Here is a 12,442-nt window from a genome sequence, read left to right as displayed (position 1 = left end):
CCAATGTGGACAACATAAAAAACACTGTTAAATGGGAAAGGACAAATCAGGCTGAAAACACCAGTCTTCTATCATATTAGTACCAACAATGGCCCTTTAACTTCCTTTTCACTTCTTACTTGTTAACTACAATGTTCAAATAAAAGAGCTTCAAGAAAAAAAAATCCATTTTAAAAAGCAGAAAGGCAGCTGGGCTAAATTAGCCATACAGACCTTGATCCTTCAAACACCTAAGCTTGTGTTCTACTTTAAGCACACGATTAGTTTGCATCAAGTCACTGTAACTACTCAGACATAAAATTAAAGTATTTGACTTTGCAGGATCGAGGTCTTAGACATTTAAACTATTAAAAACAAAGGGTAAAATTAATGTCCGGTATAACTCTGTTAAAGTAGCATTCTTATTCAATGGAGCCACGCTAGAATTAATTGAGCCCAGAATGATGAGACTAAGTCACACACAGTTAGAGGAGTTATCACCACCAAGGGAACTCAGGAAAGGACCCAGGATTCTCCTTCTGCAAGTAATCCACTGCTGGCTTCCAGCATTCCCTGCCATCCTGCCAAGTACCTGCAGTCCTTTTCTAGCTCCTTGGACTCGTCCGTGCAGTAGAAGAATTTGCCTTTGAAGAGTTGCACAGCAATGACAGCGAAAATGAACATGAAGAGCATGTAAACAATTAGAATATTGAGGACGTTCTTCAGGGAATTCACCACGCAGTCAAAGACAGCCTATAATGGTGAGGTGACAAGCAGGGGAAGAGGTGAGGAGACAGAGAGAGAGAGAGAGATCTCAGCATCTAAACAGGAACACGTGAACTTTGGGATCCGATACCTTTAACTTGCACATCAGATTTTTCAAATTCCTAGTTCTACTAATAACCATTTCCCGCAGTTCCATTCTTTTTCCTGGCTGCAAGAGTTTAAACCATGTGACTGAATTCTGTGATATTGCCAGTAAAAACGGCAAATAAAATAACCGGTTGTCTATGTAAATATTAGTCCCGAGAAAATATTTGTATAGCTGAATTAATAGGTGAAAAATGTATATGTGACTAATCTATTCAATGACTGATAGGGAATAAACCTTGTTAAATAAATTACTCATTAAATATTATTTGAACTGCTTGACTGATAAGGAAAATTATTTCATGATAAAATATGAAAATGCTTTGAATAAATAATTTGTAGCAAATAATTCAACCAGTGTTAACTATTAAATAATTTAGTTGGCAAATGTAGCTTGTGAACTGTATGCAAACAGTTTTTGAGTGTTTGTTATATGGTATTAGTTGCCAAATAATTTCTGCAACTAGCTGGTGGCTTACACCACGTTCATGAGCAGTTTGTGGTGATAATTCAATGTAAGGAATTCTGAGTGGGATTGATTAGTTCTATTCGGACACACCAGGCATATGGTATTGTTTTTCTGAATGTAACTCTTAGAATCATGTTTCTGGTACAAGCACAAGAAATTCCAAATTCACTTTCTGCAAATATTCTCTAATAATCCTCACAAAACACTCAGTTTCAGTGACCAGTAACTAGTTTCCAAGGAGCAAATGCAAAATAGGTGTGAAGACAAGCAATATGAATTCAGTTTCTGATTCATATAAATATTTACTGACACTTTTTAGCAGTATTCAACCCGCTCTGGCCAGTATAAGTTTGAAAATAAAGAATTTGTTTAATAAAAAGTCAGTGTTTCTTTGCATTCCAGAGCAGAAGAAAATTAACACTGCCGATTTCAAGGGCCACAGAACAACACATTTAAATTTCCAATCAACTAGCCTTGGTGTTCTACAGAGTTTTCAGGTGAATTTAGCATGTGTGAAAATTAAATTGGCTAAAATTGAAATTATCTGAACCTGAACCAGGGGGATTTGGATCAAACAGGACCCAGAGAAAAGCTAAAAAAATTGGACTGATGTGGTTTCACAAAAGCAAAAGCTCTTTACATTTTTGGCCCATCTCTAATGGAAAAGTTCCGTACTGGTGAGAGCACAAAAACACTGTACAGCCATTATTTCCTGCACTGAGTGCCTACAATGCACATCTCTTTAATCCTGTAAATCCTCCCACTCCACAATTCAAGGAGCAGGATATTCTTGAACAGTTTTAAATCCATTCTTGAAAAGTAGTGAATAACTAAGCTCAGGCCACCAAATTCATTCAACTTGTGACTCGGGATTCCAGAGATGTAAGGCTACTGATGCTAACCCTGCATTACACACTCCTAAATGAAGAGCTGAACAGATTAAAATTCCTCCTGTCTCAGTGGAAGATTTCCACAGGAACTGGGCGAAATGTGCAATGTTCATTGTGTACAAGTTGAGCAGTGAAAGTGAATGCTCCAGGAGTTACTTTTTGTACACCACAAAATTTCAAAAAACGGTGTTAAGTGTGTAGGTTGCGTTTTGGGTGGGTTTCCCCATCCCCAACCTTTATAAGGGCTATTAGTTATGCAACAGTCCACAAAATTGAACGTGGCATTTGCTGTGAAACCAAAAGACCTTTTAACATTTGATAAAAATGTGCAAAACTATTATATGGGGGGAGGGGTGTCTTTTTTATCTAAGTAAAACTGGCAAAAATTAAAATCAATTACAGTAAAATAATAGGTCTATACATTACCCACTTTGAGTTTACACAAGAAATTTTGCCCACAGCCCAGCCTGCAAGTCCCCAACAAAGAAGAACTGTTTCCTGTTATTCGCCAACCTTTAACTTGGGCAGACGCTTGATAGTCTTCAGTGGTCTTAGGACTCGCAGGACTCGCAGTGACTTGATTGTGTTGATGTCTTTGCCTTTGCTTCCTCTGAAAGGGGAATGAAAGAACAACAAAAGGAAGGAGTTTGGTTCTAGAGGGGCTCAAATAAAGGCCTGCAAATACCCAGATTTTTCAGATTTGGAGCCAAATCTTTCCCCTTTGATGCTCGTACGAGGAGTTACAGATGAGCATCCACTTGCGAAGCGTAAAGCAATGTACAGAAGGGAAGCTGAGGGCAGAACTTGGCCCTGAGAAAGTTTAACTGCTGGTGCTCTCCATCCCAGCATCACTTCCCAGCTATTCACACCGTGTCATGAGGCTCAGATTCCTCCTCTTCCTCTCACCAGTAGGAGAGCAGCAGAGGAGAGAAGCCAGAACACATGAGCATAGCTGCAGCTACTGGTGGGAGAAGGGGGAAAAAGTCACATCTGCCCCACCCAAAACATTTGTGACCTGTGTTACACACGTCACCGCCTCTTCCCACAAAGCCAGAAGGTTCGATGACATACTTCCCATCCAATTTGTCAGGGCAGTTCTCTTAACGGTCTGGAGATAATGTTTTCCTTACAAAAACAGGCAGTGAATAGAAGGGATTGGATCTTTCGGTGAGTAGATGGACAACACGTCCTACCTGGGCAGAATAAGCTTTCCATTTCTGCATTCTGTACAGCCATACTATCGCTCTCAGGTCTCTTTTAGAGGACATGCTGCCAAGACCATGCTGAGCCATGTAATATGCAGACATATTACATGCCTGAAACAATAACAGTGTAATTTTTCAGGCCATGCATGAAGAGGTTGGAGGTCACTTCTCTTTTACGAAAACCATATGCGAAAGGTTAATCATTTATGCAAACAATACTGTTCATTTAGCTACCATTAAGGGGAAAGGGGGGGTTGATGGGGAGATAGAGTTCCTTCCCCAACCCACCCCCAAAATAAAAGAGTAGGGCTTTTTCTGAAGAGATGCAGCTAGACCTTTTGTCAATCTGCTAGTACAACAATGCAGTTCACCTTCATTTGGTATGACGTGAGAATGAGATGGAAGACTGTTGATGGTTCTGAACTTGACTACAGGCATGGGTTTAAGGGCTGATTGAGACAAACTTGCACTGAAATAACAAAAGGTGTGAACGAACACTGCTTTGAGCAGGCTCCCTGGCTCCTCTCTGCTCCCCCAACATTCAGCTTCCCTTCCCCATTGGGAAAGCATGTCAAGAAAAACACAATTAAGCCAAGAGATTCAGAACTGTACAGCAAGGGCAGTGGACAGTTCAGACTTCTCCCACACAGCCTCACCAGTAAGGACATAACACTTTTCTGGAGAAACCATATTTATGGGGTAAGAGGACAGCTCAAACTCTATGGCTCACTCAAGCCATCGACCCTTCTGAGAGTGATGATGGTGAGTTTTGTGACTTGGCTCAATTAGTAAAGAGAAACCAACAAGTCATTTCATATGACCAGCTGAGCAGAAATGAGAGGGTAACAACTTTTGCTCGCTACTGAACAGAGTGGATTTGCACCAGTATCTTAGAGGTGAACACACTCATGTCCGATCTGTAGTATTTTTCTCTACCCAGTGTGACAGTCTGTATCCCTGTGTTCACCCTTTCTAAAAGACTATGATAAGTCTGGTACAAAGTGTGCCTTGTAAGGTATCATTTGAAAACTCATAATCTGCTGAACATTACTGTCTTGGTAAAATGTGTGTGGCAACAATGTATGTGAAGCTATGAAATTCTATTATATAAGACATGTTCCAAGTTTAGAAAAGCAGAAACAAACCAGTTCATCAGAGACAAAAGGCAAACTAACCTCTCAGCCAGGGTCAACAAAATCAAATAGACCATTCCCTGGTTAAGCAGCCATTCTTTGGCAGGGAAAATGGTGAGAGTGAGACATTTACATGTTGGCAAAGAAAGAGATGGAAGTTCTCATCCCACAGACATGCTGTCACCTGAACCGCACCTGGAGATGATTCTCAAAGGCCTGGTCTACACTGGGGGCGAGGGGCGGGAGATCGATCTAAGATACGCAACTTCAGCTACGAGCATAGCGTAGCTGAAGTTGACATATCTTAGATCAACTTAGACTGACTTACTTCGCATCCTCACAGCACGGGATCGAAGGCTGCCGCTTACCCATCAACTACGCTTTCGCCTCTCGCCCTGATGGAGTTCCGGAGTTGACGGGGAGCATGTTCGGGGATTGACGTATCGCGTCTAGACAAGATGCAATACATCATTCCCCGATAGATCGATCACTACCCACCAATTCAGCGGGTAGTGTAAACATAACCATAGAAGAGAAATGCCATAAGAAAGGGGAGCAAACACCTCAGATTACCTCTCTCCCTTCATCTCTATGCACAGCATCAACAATACTTGAAAAGACAAAGGAAGCATCATGGGACTGGGGGGAGATTCTGACTCGAAGATTCCACTAGTAAGACTGCTACAGCATGTGGTGAGAGAGACTTTTGCTTTGAAGTCTCTTAGTTTTTAAGTTAGGTGTTAGTTTGTGTTTTACCTTTTGTTTCTTTGTAACTAATTCTGACTTTTATGCCTCCTTACTTGTAATCACTTAAAATCTTTCTCTTTGTAGTAGTTAAACTGATTTTATTGTTTTCTCTAAACCAGTGTCTTTGGCTTGAAGTGTTTGGGAACTTCAGTGGGGATAAGATTTGTGCACATCATTTTCTATGAATGAAATGACAGACGTTCTATGAGCCTGTACGGTCCAGGAAAGTGCTGGGCAGTACAAGACACACAAGTCTGGGACTGAGAATGTACTGGTGTCACTCTGTAATATAATTCATGGCTGGCTGGCTCTAGCTCTCATACAGTATAGCTGGGGGTGATTTATATGCTGGAGGCTGGGTGTGGGCAGACCAGGAGTGGTTGCTCTCACAGTGAAGCTGTGTAAAAGGCATCCCAGATTGGAGAATTGAGGGGAAAACAGCTGTTCAGCATTCCAGATTGTACCCTGGGAAATGTCACATCAATCACTTCTGTTCATTTACAGTGCACGGATAAGCAAGGGAGACATCAGGAACAGTCAGAATGAAAGCTGAGAGGCTCTTGCCTATATCATCATATCATCTTTACAGGTTAGTCTCTGGTGTTGAGTTCCATGACTGGATTGGGAGGGATGGAGGGTGAGGGGATAGGAACACAGACAGGGAGAAGACAGAACATGTGAGTTTTTTCACAGCTATTTTAGAACCACTTCAATCAGACACATCTGGAGCATGATCCTGCTCTAATTCACATTGCTGTAAACTAGACATAGCTCCATTGAAGTCAATGGAATGATATTAGCATAAAATTAGTGTGAGGAGATTAGACTCATGTGGGTTTGAAATCCAACCTAAGAATGGAAGGGATTGCCCACTTCCACTATTAGTCTTAAGGGAGACTGTTCTAGCTATAAATTGATAAAGCCATTGTAGATCCTCATGATCTCTCATGGTCTAAGGGGTTGGGGAACCTCTTCTGCAATTGAGTCACAAAGGGATTTATGGGTTTAACTCCAATGCAGATGAGGGAAGAAGCATTTACTCCTCTGCATACAGATGGCAGAAGAGGCTTTGGAAAGTCTCTCTATAGACCAATCTCTTGCCAAACCACCCAGGCGTTGAATCAATCAACATATATGGTTTTCAAGTAGATCACCATAAATATTTTTGTTCTTAATTTGCAAAAAACACAGCAGCAGTACAAAGCTTTCCCATGGAGCTGCATCAATCAGGAGAATTAATTGTGATTTAATATGTTAATAACTGCTCTTTGAGGAATGTGAAGGTCTTTGATGGAGTCGTGACCTGAAGGTGATCTTGGTGAAGCTCGAAAGCTTGTCTCTTCCACCCACAGAAGATGATGCAATGAAAAAACAATATTACTTCATCCAACTTGTCTCGCCTGATTAGGAGACATTTGATGACTAATAGGCACTGTCTCTATTATGCAGCTGGTAAAAGTTTTAGCCACAGCTGTGCTTAAGCAGGGTCATTGCTAGCATGGTTTCCCTAAGCAGCATAGTTGCTGAAAAAACATGCTAGCCTGCACCACGCTATTGACTATCCCCTCTAGGCAGGTTGTTACATGATTGTCAAGGGAAAGGAATCCCTGTCTATGATGGTCAGGGAAGCCGCATGAAGGAGAGTGAAAAGCTAAGACGACAAGCCAATCGTTTGGTTTAAGAGATTCTAGGAAATGTTCCCATAGGCATCTCAAAGATAGCAGAAAAACTTGACAGTTTTTATACTGTGTCTGACTGAGTTGTACACATTTTTTCCAGAGGGCAGTAACGAAGTTTTATCATTGTGTATGTGGTCCATCAGCTCCTGTTGTTGTCTATGCTGACAGAGGATGGTTGCCTGTGTTGTAATAAATGGCACGGCCAGTGGGAAAATTGGCAGATGCAAAAAAAATATATATATAAATATAGGAGGCCAATGGAATGGTAGGCTGATTCAACCCATGCAGTGCTAAGCCCTGATCCCACTTCTGCTCAAGTCAATGGCACAATTCCTTTAGTTCAATGGGAGCAGGAGAAGGTTTTTATTTTTCTTCTTGCAGGATGTCTGAGGACACTGACATGCAATGTGAGAGGAGGCAGCGATTCGACATACAACTGAGATTGCAGCCACGAGGGAATCATTTCTGCGGTTACAGGGACAACAATGCCCTCATTTCTGAAGGAAGCAGAGACTCTGTGGAGCAGATTGACACTAGCAAGGTGCAGCCAATCTCCACTCAGCTGAGGTCCACACTGGAAAACTGCCAGGTGTCCGAGGTTCATAATCCATTTGCAGGAAATAAAGCAAGCTGTAGCCTCTTTCATCTTCAATACAGAGGTCTGGTGTTCAGAAAAAACAGGAAAGCTCATCTTCAGTGGGCTAATGCTTTCCTAACCTTGCTCTGTGGGGACTGCAGGAAGGAGTGGTAAATGGGTAGCTATTGTTCTAGCTGGCCTACTGCACGAGTCTCTTGGAGGAATTAGAATATAATACAATATTATCAGTGATGCATTAAGCACTGAAGGCAAAAGTTAAGATCACCAACACTGTAAGGGCCTAAATGTGTTTTGAATTTTGAATACGGGGTTAATGTCACATTAAGAATGATGAACCATCTAGAATAACGGGTGTGACTCCCATTTACACTAAGACCACTTCATCCTGCTCTGGCCTTAAAGTGAGCATGACAGTAATTTATTCTCCCTTTAGGCCCCTTTACACTGTCAAAGCAGTGACTTTAGTGTAAATGAGACTCAGGCCAAAGGTTTTAAACAGTATTTTTGGATCTCTTTATGCATTTTTACATCACCAGATGCTAGCAAGCAAAGATAATGTTACAGCCAGTGCATGATGGCCATCTCTGCCAGCATAACCAGAAGGGAACTGTTCACATCCTTCCACTGAGTTTCCATCTTCAAGTGTACAAGCACAAAAAAAAATACTTAACTGCTCATCCTTCTTTTCTATTTGGAAGATGGAGCACTTAGACATAAGAAAGAATCAAAAAGAAAAACAAATAATTTCACAGCCCAATTTTGTTTTTTGAAACAGGATGTGCGAACAGTAAACAAAATGAGATTCAAATGTCTTGTGAAAAGAGAAGAGATAGTAGGTACCTGTGGGTGTGAGCTATACAATGCTCATCTCTGCAAACAAAAATCTAGTGCTCTCAGTATATAGAAACAAGAACTGGCTTTTGGCAGCCCACCCACACTACGAAGCACAGGAAACAGATGGATCTGTTTCTACACGTCTTGATGTAGCTGGGAAAGAATTAAATACAGGCAATCAGGGAGGGCTTCTCATGGGGTGCACTGTATCTAAAACAGCACAAAACATGAACTCTGGCAAACTAGAAATCCATTGATGGCTGAGGCCGTGATTCCTGTAGTTACACAGCCGTGCTCAGGAGCCGTTTTGGAACGGGCAAAATTTATTACAATGAATAAGAGGCAATGTTTAAAATCTGAAACTGTTCTTTGTGCAGAGGGAAGCTGTTGGATGACTGATCTAGGAGAGGGAAGCTATGTCTGTAGAACAGTGATCACAAACCTCAGGTGGGAGAGACAATACTGCAGACTGAAAATACAGTAGGCTTCATCTATAACCAATTTATAACCAAATATTAAGTGACTGCATTCCTGGGGAGGGGTAGAAGGTTAACAGATATGGGGCTTAATGAACAGTTATGGTGACATCTCCCACACAGCATAGCCACCAGTCTTCTTGATGCAGGGATATACTTCAAAACCAATCAATGATGAGAACGGGAGGCATGCTGAATTCGTAATAAAGGATTTCAAGATTTAAAACTCTTTTTGTGTGTTAGGAGGATCTCAGTCAATAACAATGAGAGTGGGGTTTTCAAAAGCACCTGAGTAAATTAAGGGCATGAGCTTCATTGAAAGTCATGGAGGTGCTTTTGAAAAACCCACCCTGATTTCCTGAGAAAAAAAATAAGGCTCTCCCTACAGGAGAGGTGGAATTTTAAAAGGTCCAGGACTATATGTGATGGATTAATGCAAGTGACATCTTGATGAGATATACCCCCTTTTGACAGCTCCACTAACTAGTTATCTGTACAAGGACAAGAGTGTTTGTTTTTAAACAGAGGGCTTTTCCAAATTTGATTGGCAAAATGCCCTAGTACGAGGCTAGAAAACAAACTGGGATGCTCAGATGTACTACAATTCAGTTAATGGATATACACCAGAATGCATTTCACTGTCTAATATTCCCTGCCCAAACACATTGTGGGTGTGAGAGAAAGAAAAGGGGGAGTTGATCTTCACTACACTATGAACTTGGTTGAACAGCAGAGTATGATAGAAAATGGACAGAAAACAGAAACCCAAAAATTGAAAAAATCATGGAAAAAAATAAAAAGGAAAAATAAAATGGCCTGTGGGTTTGTGTTAGGCCAAAACTGGTTGCATCAGGCCAGCTCTGGTTGTCCTGTAGTAGAGAGTTGCCCAGACATTTAAACTATTAAAAATAACAAAAGGAACCTCATAAGTACTTTTTTAAAATAAATAATTCATCTGTTAAAAAATTGATAGATCTTTCAAACGGAAGCTTCTTGTTTTTGTTGCTCCTGCTAGCAGCTCTGATTTCATGTACACAGGGCTCTTCAAGGCTTATCATCAAATATTCATGGCGGGGTGGAGCCACTGTCTCCTGTGATTGCCTGAAATCCCCAAGGCAGAACGTGAACTCCTCCGCTGAAGAGCAAATGAGGTCACAGTTCTGCCTGAGTGTGATTCTATTTACTTCCAATACCTAACTGATCCAGCTTCTAAAAGGGAAGAAAGAAGAGAGCACCCTACTTCCTGGATTGTATCACAGAACTCCTGTCCCATTCATTCCGTCTCTTCATCTTCCTCTGCAGAGAGACTGAGGAGAATCCCTGCCCTCTTCTCCTACTCTAGAAAGCCAGAAAAGGAGATGGCACAGTCTGTCTTCTGGCAGGAGGAGCTCTCCATGGTCCTGAAAAGGCAGCTCCTGTGTCCCACAGACATAACTGAGATCCCCTGACAAAGAGCTTAAAGGTCACTCTTGCAACATCTTTCTTTTGTAGTGCCCTCAAAACCCCACACCACGTAGCTTTCGTGTCAGAGAGCTTTCTCTATTGTCAGTTGCATAGAACCAGAATTCACGCAGGGTTCGATTCTTAAGAATGCAGAAAGTTATGCATAAAACTTCCGTTACCACTAACGGAGTTTACACATGCAACCCCCTACATGAAACTAAACCCTGCTACTCTGATGTCAAGCTGTTTATTATTTTTCATGCAGACTTATATCACACATCAAGGCTAGTCCCAATATGTCACTTCCCCAAATCTTTCACACTGTAGCTGGATACATATAATTTTGCTTATTTCAATCTGTGACTTTTGCTAAACATAGGAACTGCAACCTGGGTTTATTCTTCTGGCTACAGTAATCAGGGACAAATGAGAGCTGTTAAGAGGAAGGGGATGTCATTGAACAATGGATAATGAAGGGACAAAGGAGTCAATACAATGGGTGTAACATGGATCATTTCCACAGGTGAGTGTGTATACTCTGCCGAGAATACACACAGTTCACAGGCATAACAATGCAGCAAGAGAGCAATAATGCATTACCCCATGAAACTCCTAGAGAGAGATTCCAGCAATAGGAAGACAAAGAAAGAGCACAGAGTCAATGACAAACAGAAACAGAGGTCTATACAGTATACCCACTGCACAAAGAGATACGTGCTCCCGCCCCACCACCCACCCTAAACTCAATGCTTATAAAATAAACAAGGAAATAAGTAATAGATTTGATATGTGACATAGGCACACACACCCTGGCTGGTGTTGGAGTAATCCTACTGACAAACAGACAGTATTGCCATACTTTCAACTTATTGTCACTTTGGGAGGAAATAATTTTTATTGTTCAGCAAATTATGGTAAATTCATTCACTTTAAACAAGTTGTGCAAAATTCTACACATCTGGGGGAATTTTTTTTGTTGATGCCCACGGAGTATATCTCTAGTTCCCCCTCCACCCCCCGATTCATAAGCATCATTTGATTGAGCAAGTAGAATTCGTTCCTGGGGCTGGCCAAATGTCATGACAAATTTGCAAGGCTGTTTTAAGCCCTTCCACTTCCACGTCTTTAAAGACAGCAATATACAGCCCAATCCTCATGTCATTTTTATCATCAGCACAGGAAGATGATTGCTATATAGAAGATATATAATTTTTGTTATTATTCATTGCTTACAAGCCTCTCTTTGGGGCCCACCCTGAAAAGAATAAATTGAGTTGCAATCTGAAGAACTATGAGCAGAAGAATGTGGACTGGTGCAGCAGTGACTCATATTATTATCTATATTAACAAGCTGATGCTGTTGCAATATTCCAGCAGACCATGTTTCTGAACAGGCTGGTTTGACTTGGTGTCCGCTTGACATGCCCATTTGGCAAAATTGAATACAGATCACCATTATCAAATAGTAGAACAAGAAAATGAATTTGGTGAATTAAATAGGTTTGGCTGAGAGGTAGTCATTGAGCTGTCTAGTTGCAGACTGGAATCAGTAAAGGCTGCAATGAAGTATGTTTACAAGATTATTGTATGCTCTACCTACATTTGTGCACTAGCATTTGGTAGCAAAAAAAAATCCCTACAGAGGCACAACAAAATCACCCATCTCACTTACCAAATCAAGTTCCTTTCTAGTGATAAACAAAAATTCACAACATTCAGTCAGAGGGCCTTTGGTTTGGATAAGTACCCAGGAGCCTGAATGTTTATCCAAACTTCATCTGAACTGTCCAAATCCCTTACGTTAGCAGAATTGGACTAGGAAACTCTGGAGAACAGGCTCTCACAAGATTGCTGGTACTTCTTGCATCCAATGAGTCCAGAAATCCTGAAAATATTGTCTCTCTCATGGAATTTCGGCATTTAAAATCCCAGCTGGAATATGGAAGTATAGAAGCTACAACAAGAACAGCAGCAGCAAAAACAGAAAATTCTTCAAACTCTTCCAGACTGCAAAAAAAGTTGGATTCAGTTTAACTCTGGGCGAAGGTTTGGGGTGGTTCTTGTTTTATCCAAACCAGTTTCCCCATGCCTCCCAAAAAAGATGCACGTGTAAGCATCC

At 41.2% G+C, this 12,442-nt stretch overlaps 1 protein-coding gene across 9 annotated transcripts in view; it reads right to left on the bottom strand.

Moving 5' to 3' along the window:
• The window catches only part of CACNA1B (calcium voltage-gated channel subunit alpha1 B), a 521,426-nt gene that overhangs the window by 96,303 nt on the left and 412,681 nt on the right, over nt 1–12,442 (bottom strand). For all 9 annotated transcript variants that reach the window (XM_075060705.1, XM_032765199.2, XM_075060699.1 and 6 more), the window contains 2 exons: nt 2,722–2,818; nt 572–732 (listed from right to left, as the gene is read on the bottom strand). In XM_075060705.1, coding sequence (XP_074916806.1) covers nt 572–732; nt 2,722–2,818 — 258 coding nt within the window. The remainder of the gene's footprint in view (nt 1–571; nt 733–2,721; nt 2,819–12,442) is intronic.

The sequence above is a fragment of the Chelonoidis abingdonii genome, chromosome 24 (genome assembly GCF_003597395.2).
Source record: "Chelonoidis abingdonii isolate Lonesome George chromosome 24, CheloAbing_2.0, whole genome shotgun sequence".
NCBI classification, from domain to species: Eukaryota; Metazoa; Chordata; order Testudines; family Testudinidae; genus Chelonoidis; species Chelonoidis abingdonii.
The sequence above is the reverse complement of the archived record's forward strand: the minus strand, read 5'-3'. Positions and strand labels throughout refer to the sequence as shown.